The sequence below is a fragment of the Electrophorus electricus genome, unplaced genomic scaffold (genome assembly GCF_041902795.1).
Source record: "Electrophorus electricus isolate QZ-2024a unplaced genomic scaffold, ASM4190279v1 Scaffold33, whole genome shotgun sequence".
NCBI classification, from domain to species: domain Eukaryota; kingdom Metazoa; phylum Chordata; class Actinopteri; order Gymnotiformes; family Gymnotidae; genus Electrophorus; species Electrophorus electricus.
The window spans coordinates 1,899,851-1,917,613 of NW_027658616.1; the positions used below are offsets into that span (position 1 = coordinate 1,899,851).

At 42.2% G+C, this 17,763-nt stretch overlaps 1 protein-coding gene across 1 annotated transcript in view; it reads right to left on the reverse strand.

The window, feature by feature from the left end:
• The window catches only part of LOC145655731 (uncharacterized), a 172,049-nt gene extending 154,659 nt beyond the window's left edge, over positions 1-17,390 (reverse strand). The window contains exon 1 of the mRNA XM_081709226.1: positions 17,352-17,390. Coding sequence (XP_081565352.1) covers positions 17,352-17,390 — 39 coding nt within the window. The remainder of the gene's footprint in view (positions 1-17,351) is intronic.
• Between the last annotated feature and the right edge of the window lie 373 nt (positions 17,391-17,763).

The following is a 17,763-nucleotide window of genomic DNA, read 5'->3' on the forward strand; positions in this document are numbered from 1 at the left end:
TGTCTGTCCAGCGGTGCAAAGAGGGGATACAGCAAGGCATGGCATGGTGTTTATTCATTCGTTTGCATAGAAAATGACGCCTTTTCACATTGTGGAACTACAAATCTGGCGGTCTTTTTTGTGCGGCGTAGTAATGACATATGTTGTGGAATTTTGAACAAACAGCAAGTCAGACGTGATTAAGAGAGTAATTTAATAAGAAAAAGAATAAAATAAATGTTTGGCTCTCCTCAGGTAGGGAGCCCCGAGTATACAAAACCGTGGCTAGTTATACTACTCCTGTGCTGTCTTTAACCAATCATCTTTTCTTAAGCAGCTCTTCTTTCCTTTGTTGCTGTGGCTATAAGCCAATCAGCTCTCAGCTTGGTTTTTTCCACAAACCAACCCAAACTGACTCCAAACAGTGTGGGTTGTGTGTCAAGTTGACCTTGATGTTAACAGTTCCTGATACATGTTCAACTTAATCAGCAACAGGCGGATATAAATGTGCAAACGGCATTATTAATTTAAGAACAAAAGGATCAGTGTGATTTTATATGAATCACATAATACATAGTTTCGTATCATTTTCCATCACACGTAAAAACAGAGTCTCACCGTATTGTCGGGCAGGAGGATCTGGACTCATTTATTACTTGATATCTTCCCCCATCTAGCGGTCATTAGAGGTTAGTCTTGAATTGATTTCTGTCGTGCAATATTTTAGATATAAATGTTTACATTTTCTATTACAGAACACGGCAAAGTATAGTCAACCAGTTCTAACCTTTTGAGAAAAACTTTAACTTCAAAGTAGGTGAATCTATTTACTTAGATTGAACCAATCGGATCACAGTTTATTTACATAGCATCAATGCTTTGAGTGCTTTAGATATAAGGACATCATGGCGATCTTTCTGCTCACACCTCAGTCAGTCTATAATTCTGTACTATGTGTTTCTATAGCTTCCAACTTTCACGAGTTTCTTGAATCTGTGGAGAAAAGTGCAGACTCAGGTACTTTCTTATTTGTGAACTTTTATACATTTTATGTAATTTATTTATCATCTATAATGTTTTATTACTTTTCATTTATAGATATAAGGACACAAAAACAGTTCATATACTCAATGAATTGTTACAAGATAATCTTTTCTAGAGAATGTTTACCATTTGTTAAAAGACTGATTTATTTCTAAAAGTTTATGCAGTGTGTTAATTTGTCACATGGAGGCAGAAGGGGTGAATCTGATATACCCCTCTTCCATCATCAACTATTCATGGAGTCCTTCAGTGGAGCTTGTACAACCAAAGAAACGCATACAGCGGTCACCGGCGGTTCTAAGTTACATCTAAAGAGGTCTAGGCCTATACACACTGTTCCACCTGAGGTAATAAAATGTTTTGGGGTAAAGGTATTTTCATGAGGCGATCTGTGATCTAATTATAATAGGCTTTGAAGCTCTCTGCAACAGGTGCAGAGTGGTGCAAGACTGTGTTTGAAAGCATAAAGAGGAATAATGTTTCTGGGGTATCTTAAGGCCTTTGTGGGTCTGTAAGTGCAGAGCAGAGGCTCTGATGCAGGTGGTTTCAAGGCCTCTGTGGAAGTCTACGGCAGATGACTCTGGACTGTTCCCGTGAGAAATAGCTTCCTAAGTATTGGTAAAGATCCCGGCTTTTAAAAGACGTGAAAGCCTCTTCGAGAGTTCTGTGGCTAAGCAAGGTTCATTATCTTACCATAAGAGCAGGGTGATACTGACCTGCAACATCATCTTGCAGGTGTTTGATGGTATGAGTTGAGATTATCTTTGTTAAAAACAAAAACAACAACAACAAAAAAAAAAAACCCAGGAAAATCTTCCAATAGGATATACTGGGGTCAAGCTTCAATTTGTACAATGATAGATCTCAATTTGCATATATTGAATAATGTATGGTTGAACACAGTGGTTGAGATTTCAAACACCAGTATGTAGAGAAGGTGTGGCAATCACATAATCAGTTGTGAAAACTGGATAAAAATGTGTGTTCCTTGTGTGATTATTAGACATATTCTGGACTATGCCTCGTTTGTATGTAACGCTGAGCTCAAAATAAATAATGGACCTACTACTCTCTTCAATTAATTCTGCATCTTTATTTTCTGTTTAAAGAGGACTTAATAAAATTACTGGAATGTGGGCAATATCTAGTAACACAGTGCCGAGTCTGCTAAATGTAGATCCCAGCCTTTTATATGGCCTCTTCCCTTTAATTCTACTGACTATAATTAATGTAAACCTTGTCGATTCTGGTGTTTGCTGTATAGAGGTAGCGAAAACTTTGCTAAAACAATGAAAAATATGCATCCTGTGAAAAGTTTATTGAACAATATAACATTGTTCCTTACCCAGAGCCATAACACGTCATTGATGGAAATCACACTGATGTGAGGGCGGTATGGGCCAACTCAACTGTATTTCCTGATTGTTTTATTCTGCAGGAGGATGTGGTCCAAATATTTTAAAAATCACAGGTTTGTTTAAGAGGACATAGTCGAACAGTTTGGGCTTACTGTTATTTTAATACTAGTGGTAACTATTAGTAAATACAACAATCTGACCATCCTCATACTGCATTGAGGGGTGATGGGGTGATGGTACCAGATGATGTTTAGGTATGTGGTTATGTTAATTTATTTTTGTTCCTTTATATTCACATATTTTGCAAGTGCGTATGTTATTGAGTTTAAAACCATCCATATATTATGCAATTATAGAAAATACAGAAACTGCATGAGACTTCTCTTGACTTGCTAGAAGTTCAGACTGTAGCAAGCTTAGCATTAGTAAATGGAATAGGTGTCATTTTAAGGATTCATTTAAAGTATTCATGAGGTATTTCTCCTAACATCGATGTATCGACAGTACCAATAAAATAAATAGCATAACAAGAATTACAGGTGTATAATAGTGTAGTTACCCACAATGGTTAAAGTGTTTGAAAAGAGTTGTATAAAAAAATAGTTGGTTGGTTCGTGGCATAAAGTCATGAAACGGTGAAATGAGGTCATAAAAAGAGTGTTTACAGGGGAAAGTGCTTTAACATTGAATTAGACAAACTAATAACATAAAACATAAGGGAGTTTAGAGATTCTGTGTCCTTCCATAATGATTTCTGCATATGGCAGGCTGCTGCAAAGGATCCTGGGTAGGCTTCAGCAGACCTCAGTGTAAGATATATTAATAATATTAATCATAATAATACTAGTCAGAGGTTACTTGACTTGTAATCAGAATGTTGCTAGTTCAAGCCCTACCACTGCCAAGTTACCACTGCTGGGTCCCTGAACAGCAATGAATCCTCAATTGTATTATTAATACAATCCAATACACATGCCTAATGCTCAGCTGTCAACTGCAAAAACATTCTGACATTCTGAGCATTCGAACAGTAAGAGGAACAAAAAGAAAGGAGGGACGGACTGTACACGTCTCAATCATTTAGCCTTTTTACATGTTGTTTTAGTTTACTGCAATCAAGGCCTGAAACTGGAGTCTACAGACCAGGCAAAAATATTTAAAATATTTAATGCGTTTTTATTTTTTCAGTTTCAGTGTTTCAATGAGACTCAGGAGACTCCAGCATATGCAGAAGCTCCGAGTTGTCGATCTCCAGGCGCAAACCCGTCCCTGCAAGTTTGGGGTGCATGTTCTGGATCACGGGAAACAGACCATCCATCACCCAACATCTGCTTCTGCTCCTGCGGAGGTTCCAGATCCAGCACGGAGGCAGTGAGCGGTTCCTGGCCCAGAGATTGGTCTGCAGCCGGCCTGATGGTACTCGGCATGTATTGGAAATGCTGTGGTTGTATGCTGTGCGTAGCCCAGGGGGTGCTGGGGTGGAGCTGTGCCAGTTGCCTGCTCGGGTAGCAGGCAGGCCAGTTCTGAGCTTGTGGAATGGCTTCCATGTTGTAGCCGGAGGGCGGGGCAGGCTGTTAGGGGTTGAGCATGAGGTTGGGCAAGGCACTCACGCTGGCCGTGCGCTTCATGTACTTATTGGAGAGATGGGCCTGCTGCTCCTCCTTGCGCTGTGCCAGAGCCACGTACAGCGGCTTGGTGCCTACAACGCGCCCATTCATCTCCGTCATGGCCGTGGCGGCCTCCTCCGGCGAGGAGAAACACACGAAGCCGAACCCTTTGGAGCAGCCGCCCTCCATCATCACCTTGGCACTTGTGATGGTCCCGAACGGAGAGAACTCCTTACGTAGACGCGCGTCGTCCAGACCGTCGTCTAGGTTCTTAACGTACAGGTTGTCTCCCTGGTAGCGAGTCATACCGTCCTGCTTTATCTGCTCAAACTTTCGTTTCAGCCCTTTCTGCCTCTCGCCTTTCTTCTGGGCATAACCCACATACACCTTCTTCCCATTCAGCTCCTTCCCATTTATCTCATACACAGCCCTCTGGGCATCCTCGTGCCTCTCGAAGTTCACAAAGCCAAAGCCCTTGGACTTGCCGCTCTCGTCGGTCATGACGCGAGCGCTCAGCGTTTGGCCGAACTTGCTGAAGATCTCCTTCAGCTTGTCGTCTTCCATGTCCTCTCCAAAGTTCTTGATGTACACATTGGTGAACTTTTTGGCCCTGGCCCCCATCTCAGCCTCACGCTCCTTGCGAGACTTGAAGTGCGTATCCAAGTGAGCGGAGGGTCATCGCATCCCTGCAAATCCGTACGGAGACTATTGGGCCAGCAGGACTGAATTTCTCGTATAGCATTTCCTCGGTAATATCTGAAGGTCTCCGACGTACAACGAGGCCATCGGATAACTTGGAGCACATGGATTCATCTTCGTGAGCCAAATGATCTAACTACACGAATTATAAAACAGTTTTTCAAAATGAACCAGCATTCAACAGTGCCAAAATGTTTAATGGAAGAATTTAGCTTCATAATGGAGATCAACCACAACTTGCTTTTTATGTAACAGTGGACGTTCTTTTAAAAAACAATTAACCGAACGCGTTAATAGCGTGAATGCGAGGCTTGGGTCTGTTTTAGTCTATTAACTATACTAGGCTTCAACAACGCCTAACATTTCAATATATTAGCTAGTTAAAGCATTTTTCGAAAATCGTCCATATGCTGGTCACACTGGATCATTAAATAAATACTAATAGTTTGATAAACGCAGCAACCTTCATTTTCATTAGCCTAATGCTAGGCAACATAAATCGCATTAACGTTAGTTATTGAATGTATCAAAAGTAAACATTTAGAAGGCCTAAAAAATCTAATATGTAAATCATAACTAAATATTTTATTTAAAGTACGTGCGAAATATTGAAAATTTATAAATTTGTTTTTGCTTTACCCCCCCGCCCCCGACCATCGGAGGACTTTTATATATACATATAAACTTATCGGAGGAACTTTTTATATATATATATATATATATATCTTATAGCTAGATAATAAAAGGCCACCACATTAACTTTTCAAATGCGAGCCTTCTTTTACAGTAAAAAAAAAAGATTCAAATATTTTTCTAATTATGCATACTATCCCTTCTATTAGAACAAATTAGAGCTGCATCTAAAGATAATTTTCATTTTTTATTCTGTTGATTTTTAATGCAAATTAAATAATTACTGGCTATTTCACACAGCCCTAGTAGTATGTGTTAAGTGCTAAGATACCTCTTTACTCTGTGCACTTCACTGTTTCCTTCCCTTTATAGGCTTATAGACTACCACACCGCTGTGGAACTCACAATAACTAACGCGCCTTTTATCGGTGCGACTTCCTCTTTAAATTTTACACAATCAATATTCTTATGTGTTTCCCTACTTTGGCACAGGTGTCTGTTCTTGAATGGTGAGTATTGTGTGAGTAATGGTGAGTATTTTGAATTGTGTGTTTTTGCTCTGCATTTTGTTCATCAGGATGTGCAGTTCTTAAACATGCCGTTGAATATTTGCATATAAACATGTCTAGCATGCATACAACTGGCAGTTCATAACGGACTAGACAATGACATTGTATTGTTGTTTTAGCTTTATGCTCTTTAACATTAGAATATAGATGAAACGGTAAATACGAGATCAAGTCTAGAATGTCAGTCTTAATTGGAGTGTATATAGAACTCTCGCTATACCGGGTAAGCCATACAGTCATCAGTCCATTTGTTTAAAATGTTCTTTGATGTGAAGCTCATATTATTTTTCCCCCACTTACGCAGAACTTGACTGTGAAAATGTCTGTTGGAAGAATACAACAGGGGAACTCTCAGTTGTACTTCACATCACTGACAATGTGTAGACTTTAACTAATGTACAGTTGTGTAGATTTACAGTTGTGTACAATTAGAGCAAGTGACCTAAGCAACATGTATTGCATACTCAGTTTGCCTTAACCAACCTATCACTTCATCATGGTCAGAATATTTGCTATAGATATTTGCTATAGATACATGTAATGCTTCAGCAGTGCTACTAGTTCTAATACACTCAAACTAGTGCACCAGAGTGGGTGATGTTAATGGTACTGTTAGAAGCAAACCTACATGACTGGGGTTGGGCTTCCACACACTGTCCCTTTCTCCCAGTTCACCGAGCGGAAACGACTTGTTCTCAGCCTGGTTGGCTGGGTTAAGAACACAAGCAAGCGGACAGTCGTGGGGCGGGTCCAGGGGCCGTGACATCTTGTCAATGAGAAGTGGCTACTGTATGCTGTGCACCAGGATGCCTTTCCATTGAGGATGTCTTTTGTGATACCTACAGAGTGCATAAGACTAGGTGAGAGGATTCCCTTAGCAGCTGAATACATTTGGTTATTTTCTGGTACCTTGTCCCCCCCGTCTCTCTTTGTGTTTGTACGGCAGGATACGGCAGAGCCTACGCAACAGGACACCTTTCCAGTGAGGACATCTCTCGTGACAGCTGCGGAGTACACGATTGTAGACAAGTGAGAGGATTCTGTTGGCAGCTGAATACATTTGGGTTTTTTTTTCTGGTACCTCGTCTCTGTCTCTCTCTGTGTTCGCATGGCAGGGACCGCCACATGCTACGCACCAGGATTGCTTTCCAGTGAGAGCATCTCTTGTGACCCCTAAGAAGTGTGCAGTTGACGACAAGGTGAGAGGATTCCCTTAGTTGCTGGACCTACTTAATTCTTCCTTTCATTCCTTGCCTAATATTCCATGAATTCAACTTTATTTTAATGGATGTGTTCATAATGTATGGTTCAGGTTATGCAGATACTTTGAGAGTTGCTTGAATTAGTCAACCTACTGAATTCCCCACAAACAACAATATGAATAATTAATTGACATTTATAACTTTTAACAAAGTAGCAGCTACTTGTGAGTTATATGAGTTTGTACTTCATTAGCTCTATTTGTATCACATTATTCACGTTACAATTGTAATAGTAATAGTAAACGTTCAATCGTAATAGGGCAAATTGATTTGACACAGGTCCTTGGCTATAAGTACCTAAGGTCCTGCTTTGAAAATAATATAGTACAACACTGGATGATTTTACTACACTTTTATTCATATATTCAATGTATTTACATTATTTTAGAGAATACTATATTAAAGAAGTAAGTTATATAGCTCCAATATCATCATGTAGTTTCATATTAATTACAGTCCATAACTGTCTGTGGTTATATTTCAACTGGCCTTTTTACAGTAACAGCAAAGCTATATAGTGGGCTTCATGGGCGTCCCCACATCTGTGTTTTTAAACCTTTTGGCAGTACTTTGTGTGACTAATATGCTGCCTTTTTATCCCTCACTCATGTCTTGCTCAGGTGTCAATATGTCAAACAACTAAATTAGTGTTCTATTATTTTCTTAGTTTGTACAAGAAGTATAAATATGTAGCTACCTAACATTTATAATGTGTATTGTTCTTATTTTGTGAACAAAACCAGGTTAAAACATTTAAATGTAAAAACAGGTTTGACACTGCTTTGGATCTAGTGAAAAACCTAGAAGCTGTCAACACCATCATCTGAGCAGGCTCCATTTAACACAAAGAGAGACAGAGGCGATGTACCAGACAAAAACCAAATGTATGCAAATCCTAAGGGAATCCTTTTACCTTGTCTTCAATTATGCACTCCATAGCTGTCGTGAGAGACAGCCCCACAAGAAAGGCGGCCTGGTGCATGGCATGCAGTGGTGCCTATCATACGAACACAGAGAGAGACAGAGACGAGGTAGCAGACAACAACCAAAGGTATTCAACTGCTGTCAGGTCTTTCTCAGTAAACTGCAGAGAATGAAGTACAGGGCAAGGACTTGAACATGCACATGTCCTTGCCTGAATACAGACACTTTGCCTGAAAGACAATTGCCTCACAGGTTTGTTCCGAAATGACTTCCCTTATGCATTAGCTAATAGCCGGCACACGTGCACAAGTGTTAATGTTCAACTTTCATTCAAGTGTAAATGGATTCTGTGACTTGAACAAGTCTACTCTAATAGAGAAACTGCTCACCGCACTACAATAAGTGCACAAGGTGTAATGAACTTGCTATGAGAATGATCTCAGTAATGAACTCAAAAAGGATAGGCTCAGAAGTGTTGATTTTTTAAAGTAGGAAGGATTTTGAGTTTTCATCCTTGCCAGGAGAACCAGCTAGCCTAACCTGGGATAACAGCCAATGCACAGAATCACAGCTGGGGGAAACAGATGTGACATGTCAGTTTAATTGGCAAGGCTCAAGGCAACAGGGTCCTGTCCCTTGACTTAGGTTGATCTAGAGGTATTTCAAGAAACTTCTCAAGCACATGTTATTGGCAAAGTAACAATATTTTCACTTGAACAGGGACCTCAGATTAAAAGTCTGATGCTCTACTAACTGAGCGATTCAGGATAGAAGCAAAGCTTCTTAGCTACTTCAGGAAGGATTCAGGACACAAAAAATAAGTCTCAAGCTTTGATATGGTATCTGTGTGCCAGTCTTCTCAAGCGACACAAAGGCCCACATGGTTTGGTTTGTTCATCCTCCCCAATCCAGGGCATCGTAACTGACATGACATGTTAAGAGCTTTCTAACAGTGAACTCTTTCAGTGAACTATCGAATGGGGAATGATGAAACATCTGTCAGCTAACTCCTTTGGCAGTGCAGTGTTAAAGCATGTAGTATATAAAGTTTGCATATTATGAATGCTCTTCTTCTCCTCTTAAAACTCTGTAGCTCTGATGGCAAAGGAGAGGCAGAGGCACTTTGCCCGAGCCCATGCTAATGGGCAGCTTCCAAGGCAGATGAATCCAGTCTACCTCCAGCCTGCGGGTGGGTTCTTCATCCATAACTGTCTATTTTCATAGATTGCAGAATGTATTTGAAACAGTGTACATCTGTTTCTGTCATTTTAGTTCAACTTTAATATTTTGTCTTCCTTATAATGTAAATTTGCTCTTTTCATTCATTTTTAACATTTCATTGTTTCATTTGTTTACTGTTTAAATCAACCATATTTGACTTGAATTAATTGTTTTGTGTCGTCTCCCGCGCCCCCCACGAGACAGTGATGTGTGTGGACTCCTATGGGCCGGCACCCTTCCCTTGCGGAATCGCTGTGGCACCCTCGCATGTGGTCGGCCATGTTAGTGGTGCTGTAGAGGCACCGCCCATAAAGATCTTTCAGCATCCCACAGGTGTGCTCCTTACCAATTTGCTATGTATGATAAAGAGGGGAAAAAAGAAAAAGCTAATTAAATTGATGTTTTTAAGGCCTGGTGGAGGTACACAGCCATCAGCCTTCTCCACATGTGCTGACTGCCAATCCATCCATACGTAAGATACTCTAGATTTTTAGTACTCTTTGTAGCTGGGGAAATCATAAACAGATCATTATCATCCCTGGTGTACAGTAATGGAAGCAAGCAGTCTTCAGTTTCATGCCATATGTGTCCACAGCAGGTGCAAGCCACTGGCACTCGACGCCGATGCCCTTCTGTATGCGGAATGCCGGTCTCCATACCAGCGAGTCCCCTCGGCTGCCTGGAAACATTGGAGCGTATTATACCAACCAGGAGCTCTACTGGCAGCAGGTCTACTGGGAGTGGTACAGGCAGACGTACTATTCTCACCTGTCCAGCCTGGAGCAATGGCATATGGCCTGCCACCAGAACCACCTGCAGAACATAGCCAAGCAAAAGCCGCCGACTCCACCACCGCAGCTGCGGAAGAGAAAGACGAAGGCCTTCTCTGGAGATGACGGATCATTCTCTAACTCCAGCTCAGAGTCGGAGGCACATGCTGATGAGGGCCAACCTCCAAGCAAAAGGCCACGCGAGAACCTTTTCGGTGAGGAGCCACTGGTGTGTGATGCAGTGGTAACTAAAGAGGGAGAAGCGTTCTTCTCCGACCAAATCCTAGGCCTGCTGGAGGGGATTCCTGGCATTCTGGATCTGGCTGCAGAGATGGGCTTCTCGGTCTGAAGTGCTGTGGACCCTGGACTGTAATTTTGTATATATTTTCCCCTGTTTTGTAATTGTTTTGTAAATTGTAAATCTCTGTTTTGTAAATTATTTTTTTTGGTGTTGGAAGTTGTATTAAAGTTTATTTTTAATGTAATTGTTTTTCAGAGCTTATTTATTTAGGAACGAGTCATAGTTCATTAAATATACTTTGTTTATTACCTTATTTAAAATATACACGCAACCCAATGACCTTGTTTGCAAAGTCTACACATATATTGTCCCCTAGTTTTACATCGGGTTTTACTCTTTCTGCTTTTTATCTTCAGAAAAAACCGAACCACATGTCCTGTACTATGCAATTTTTGAATGTACTCCTTGCATAATTTGTACATTAAGAACTAATTCTTATTTGCAAGTAAATGGCATAAATATAAATGTAAGTACCAGAAGACCCTTGCAGAAAATGGGGAAAGGAAGAAAAAAAAGCTTACAGTAATGGGCCATCGAATCCAAAATGTTTGACACCATTTTCAACAAATAGCATTCAGGCAGACGAAAATCTCGACAGCTCATTTGCCATGAATGGTCACTACAGAGACGGGGCGGGCCACGCGGAACACATTAACGAGCCCTGTTGCGCGCGTGCTGTTTACCTGTTGCTATTGCAGAGTGCACTTCAGTTGCTCGGTTTTTGGGCAGTTTACTTCGTGATTTTGTTTTTGCTTTTGATAAAACGTTTTAGTGGATATCTTTATCACAACCATGGAAAGGAAACGACTTACACTGGCTGAAGTTGATGAGAACTTCGTTTAGATTTTGTGATGAGGAAAGTGAGAGTGATGACGCTTCCATGGCTGCAAGCATGGACTCAGAGGGCGAAGTCGCGTTTGTCCATGGAATCGACGCCGTGCTCGATATGCCGTAAGTATATCATTCACTTTTGCGAGATTGTTGGGTTGGCTTGAGAGAATGCATACTATATATTTACCCCAACATAATCTTTTAGCCTATTGGCACTGAATCTAATATCGTTTAGCAAGTAGTTATGGTGCGTAGCATAATATTGTAGCCTGTTACGCCAATATGATTTAGCCAGTGTACTATAGTTGTAAGTAATATGCAATAAATAGTAATGTAAGTGTAACTACTACATATAATAATTTAGCCTTATTTCTCATGACAATTTGATGTTTGTGTTTATTTTCATGGTACATATTGTACTCCTTTGGCTATGTTATGCTGTCTTTGTCTTGCAGTGAAGCAGATCAATCCTAGCCTACCCCATATGGAATGTTTCACACCTTTTGTGACCCACTCCCAGGGAACAATCAACTTCTACCATCCCACAATCTATGGACACCCATGAGGGTGCCTGCTGGAAGACTGGCTAGTCACAAAGGCAGCAGAAGCACAAGCCCACCTCAAGCAAAGAAAGGAGTGTCCATACCGTCACCTCCGACACCCGGCAACACCTTCCACACCTTAGCTGGGCAACAACCTCATGCCAGAGCAAGGACGACAAGATCAGCTCCGGGGGAAAGAGCACAGCGTCACCACCAGCTACTGCACAGGAGGACAGATGGTGCGACACCTGGGAGGAAGATGAGCAGCCTGCCCCATTGAATTTTTATCCCAGGAGTTCACATGGATTTTCAGACAGTCTACAGCCCTTCTAACATCTTCCAGCTGTTCTTCAGTCAAGAGGTGATCCAAACCCTATGCAGCAATACCAACCGATTTGCAGCTCGGAGAAAAGGGGATGACATGAAGAGGCCATGGATGGATGAAATGCTGATGAAATGCTTCTTCATCTCAGCATAAAGATCTATCTTGGACTGGCGAAGCCTTCGGCTATTGGGGACCTGTGGAGGAAGGATCACTTGCGTAGCCACGTGTTTCCTCCTTCTGTGGCTGAGGAGCGGTATGAAGCCATCAGTGCATACCACTGACGTGTGACATAAAGCCTCACATGGGAGGAGGACATGTTTGCACTGCAAGATGAGAACAATGTTCATGTGCAGATTTTGCAGTGTTCCACTCTGCATAGATGCATGATCAGAAGTGCGCTTAGGGACATTACATATTGGCACAGATTTGTAAATACTTTGAGGTTGTTGTTTTTTTATAGGTTTGCTGTGTTCTATTTTTGCCTCCTAAAATCCAACCCCTCGTCCACATCGTAGGAGGTGCTAACAGCACATTGCATGCATAGTGTTTGCAATTGTGCTGGCTAACGGGCGCACTGCTGTGGACGTGTTTAAAGCATTTATGAACTGTTTCCTCTATAAGACTTTGAAGTCCAGTGTAGTGCTGGAAAGGTTTTGTGTACGTTTTTACATTTTGGATGTATTATTTGCGTTTTGTTTTACAAGACCCTGGTGAATCAGGAAATGTATTGAATGACTGATTTTGCATCCCCAGCATCCACATCCACGTTGGATAACCCCAAAATAAATGGCATTTTTGTTAGCTTTTTTTCCCCCAATTTTTTCCCTGTATGTTTCTACGCCGATTCCCTTCTGTATGCGGAATGCCGGTCTCCATACCAGCGAGTCCCCTCGGCTGCCTGGCAACATCGGAGCTTACTATACCAGGAGCTCTACTGGCAGCAGGTCTACTTGGAGTGGTACATGCAGACCTACTACTCTCACCTGTCCAGCCTGGAGCAATGGCATATGGCCTGCCACCAGAACCACCTGCAGAACATGGCCAAGGAACAGCCGACGACTCCACCACCGCAGCTGCGGAAGAGAAAGAGGAAGGCCTTCTCTGGAGATGAGGGATCATTCTCTCACTCCAGCTCAGAGTCGGAGGCACATGCTGATGAGGGCCAACCTCCCAGCAAAAGGCCACGCAAGAACCTTTTCCGTGAGGAGCCACTGGTGTGTGATGCAGTGGTTACTAAAGAAGGAGAAGTGTTCTTCTCCGACCAAATCCTAGGCCTGCTGGAGGGGATTCCTCGCATTCTGGATCTGGTGGCAGAGATGGGCTTCTCGGTCTGAAGTGCTGTGGAACCTGGACTGTAATATGTAGATAAGATTATTATGAGATTATTTATAATCAAACAACTACACTATACAACCACTTCTTCCTTTTATTTACATATTATACAGATATTTATATTTTATTTACAGGGCAGCTCCTCTTTGGTTTGGCTCAGAAGCTTCTTTTCGATGTCCTCTTTCTCCAGGTACTCCTGCAGTTTAGGCATCTCCTCCGCCAACTGCCTGAGGGCAGAAGAGACGTGGTGTGAAGCGTAGCCTGCTGTTAAAAGCTACAGATATAGTACATCTGTGAGGCTAACAGAGGCTAACAACCCCTGAACAGACTTTCTACTCCCAAAGAGAGCAGAGATATTAAGCCGCAAAGACGTCCGGCGCGCGACTTTTGTCCGCCGCCCGCCACGTTTAAAAACTCCGGGTCCGATCCGCGTGCCGCTTGAAGGCAATTACAGGGGAGATGCAGTCCTTTCCAACGAGCCCTGAATATACTTTCTACTCCCAAGGAGCCCAGAGATATTTACCAATAAAGTGCTACGCTCCAGACAGATGAGCGAGAAGCGCATGCGCAATTGCAACGAATTGGAGGAGGAAGTTTAAACAAATGCGCTGACTTTGAATACTCACATCTAGGCCGGGCCAGGTCCAAATGGCCTGCAACTCGGTGCGCATCACCTCCATGACTGTCCCTAACGAACGCCACCTGCCACGCATTCGTCCCATCCCTGGAGGCTTTAAAAAATCGTAGCGTGAAAACGGTGGGTCCGATCCGCGTGTCGCTCGAAGTCAATTACAGGGGAGATGCAGCCCTTTCCAAAGAGCCCTGAACAGACTTTCTACTCCGACGTCCATCGCTAGCACCGGCTGAAAGCTGAGTTCCAGAGCTTTTCAACGAGCCCGCGTGCGTCTCTCTTCTCCAAAGTAGCAGAGAGATATGAATGGATAAAAGGGGAAAAGAATAAAATGCGCACCGGTTTCAAATTTGCAGGCTACCTGCGCTGAAGGCGTGGAAAACGAGCACGTGACCAAAAGGCTTCCGTACCCGATGTGTCCAGCTCTCGTGCCCAGTTGGTAGCTCGAAGACCGTGCATATTCGATGCCGCACGGCCCCTGGGGCTCATGTTTTCAAGGGTCGAAGTGCGTACGTGCTGACGACCGGCAACCTAGCTCCGTGCCTGGGCACAATTCGGGCACTTTGACCCCCTTCAAGTGAATGGATAGATGGGAAAAAACATACTTCCAGGCCCACCGTGTCACATCAACCATGCAGGGCAAAGTGGCTTCGTCCCTGGGCACACTTTCTTGTGATTTGAGCCTTTAAATAATACAGGATCCAGACTTCCAATGCTCTCTAAATCACATGCCCAGCAAAGTAGCCTTAAACCTGGACACACAATGGAGACCATTTGACCTGTTAAATCATACTACAACCAGACTTCCAGGCCCACCAGGTCACACAGTCATGCCCAGCAAAGGAGCTCTGGGCCTGGGCACACCATCACATTTGACCGTTTAAATAATACTACAACCAGACTTCCAGGCACAAGAGGTCACACAGTCATGCCCAGCAAAGTAGCTCTGGGCCTGAGCACACTTCACGCAGTTTGACCCTTTAAATAATACTACAACCAGACTTCCAGGCCCAAGAGGTCACACAGTCATGCCCAGCAAAGTAGCTCTGGGCCTAGGCACACTTCACGCAGTTTGACCGTTTAAATAAAACTAGAAACAGACTTCCTGGCCCAAGAGGTCACACAGTCATGCCCAGCAAAGTAGTGCTGGGCCAGGGCACACTTCACGCAGTTTGACCGTTTAAATAAAACTAGAAACAGACTTCCTGGCCCAAGAGGTCACACAGTCATGCCCAGCAAAATAGTGCTGGGCCAGGGCACACTTCATGCATTTTGTGCCTTTAAATAATACTATAACCAGACTTCCAAACCCAAGAGGTCACAGAGTCATGCCCAGCAAAGTCACTATGGGCCTGGGCAGACCATGCAGTTTGACCCTTTAACCAAAACTAGAAACACACCTCCAAGCCCAGGAGGTCACAGAATCATACCCAGTAAAGTAGCTAGCTAGCTATGTAGCCACCGGAAGCACGGTTAACAGTGCAGCCGGTAGCTAGCTAGCTAGCTAGCAGCTCAGTAACCGTACAAATTCGCTTGCTGCTGAAAACTGTCAAGTTGTATTTATAGCTTTCGTTTTAGTTCTCTCAGCTTACTTATTTGTTGTTGTTTTTTTTTGTTTTGTTTTTTAGGGAAGTTCAATAATTTCTTAGAAATCTTGGAACATTTTGCCCGTTGGCTTCTAGGAAAGCCTTTCTGCCCACAGACAATAAACACAAGCCAGAATTCCTCAAACATGAATGAATCTAATTTACAACACGGTTTAGTAACATTTCAGGCACATGAGTGGAGGAACTAGCAAATTCTAAATGATGAAATCGAAGCTGATAAAAATCCATGAAAATTTAAACTGGTCATGAAAAAATGCTTGTGAATTGAAAATATAAGTGATAGTTATCTGGAAAAGAAAGGATTAAAACAGTCTTGATTTGATACATTTTAAAAAATCAAATATCAAGTTTTATCATTCATGACGAAGGGAGTTTCTATGAGGGTGTAAACAACAAATGCATGTAAACTAAAAACTAGAGTGGTATATAATTAAATAATTTGAGTAACTTTGTGTCACGTCATTTAACGTTTAACTCAAGCCATTTTTGTTACCGGACTCTTATCACTTAATATTAGTAACTGTTTTAGTTGCCTTGTTTATCCAATAACATTCATTAATTAATCAATCGTTTAACCCAAGCAATTTTCGTTACTTCTACCTCTCGAGGCAAAAATGTCAATCAGAACGTTGCGCCCGCAAACTTTAAATAAACGATAAATAAGGCAAGTAATAAAAATGGATAAAGTTGAAAGATAAGTTGATTAAACTTGAGTCAAATAAAACTACTTATCAGTCAAAACGTCAATTCATATGCATTTTATTGACTCTAAATTTAATTTACGTGCATTTTAATCAGCCATATTTTTGGTGTATAGACCTGAGTTTTGTCGTTGAAAAGAATAAAAGAATCCGTCGTGTAAACTTACGCCATCTGCAGGCTGAGATGGTGTTGGGGTGACCCGGATGTGACATTTGCCAAGCTGATGACATAAAACGATATTAATTGTGAGATTTCCTTACCATCTTTGCTCTTCGCAGAAGGGCACAGTGCGGTTTACAGGGCACAGTTTGACCCTTTAAATAATACTACAACCAGACTTCCAGGCACAAGAGGTCACACAGTCATACCCAGCAAGGTTGCTTTAAACGTGGGCACACTTCAGACCGTTTCACTCTTTAAATCATTCAAAGCACAACATTTCAAGGCCCAAGAGGTCACAGAATCATGCCCAGCAAAGTAGATCTGGGCCTGGGCACACTTCATGCAGTTTGACCCTTTAAATAATACTACAACCAGACTTCCAGGCACAAGAGTTCACACAGTCATGCCCAGCAAAGTAGCTCTGGGCCTGGGCACACTTCATGCAGTTTGACCCTTTAAATAATACTACAACCAGACTTCCAGGCACAAGAGGTCACACAGTCATGCCCAGCAAAGTAGCTCTGGGCCTGGGCACACTTCATGCAGTTTGACCCTTTAAATAATACTACAACCAGACTTCCAGGCACAAGAGGTCACACAGTCATGCCCAGCAAAGTAGCTCTGGGCCTGGGCACACTTCACGCAGTTTGACCCTTTAAATAATACTACAACCAGACACATACAGGTGCGCACATATACACAGATACACATTCTGTTTAATTTCTTTACATCTGCAGACTAGAGTAAGCTGAGGGTATAGTGTTAAAGCAGGTACTACATAAACAGTATATAGTATATATACAGAGGATATAGTGTTAAACCAGGTACTACATACAGAGTATATAGTTTTACCAAAAGATCGTGCTGATCTTTGCTCTCCTGGTTCCTCATCTCCAGCGCCACTAACACACACACACACAAACACACACACACAAACACACACACACAAACACACACACACAAACACACACACACAAACACACACACACACACACACACACACACACACACACACACACACACATACACACACACACATACACACACATACACACACACACACACACACACACAGAGAGAGAGACAAACAGAAAGACACACAGACATATGAAATTAGCAAGCCATATAGTGTAGAAATAGATTGATGTTATTCAGGGACCTCATTTATAAAACTTTGTGGATTCCAAAGTGAAAGTGTGTGTATTCTGCACAAATAACAGGAAATGGCATATACCCCCCCAAAAAATTTGATTTCTAAAGCCTC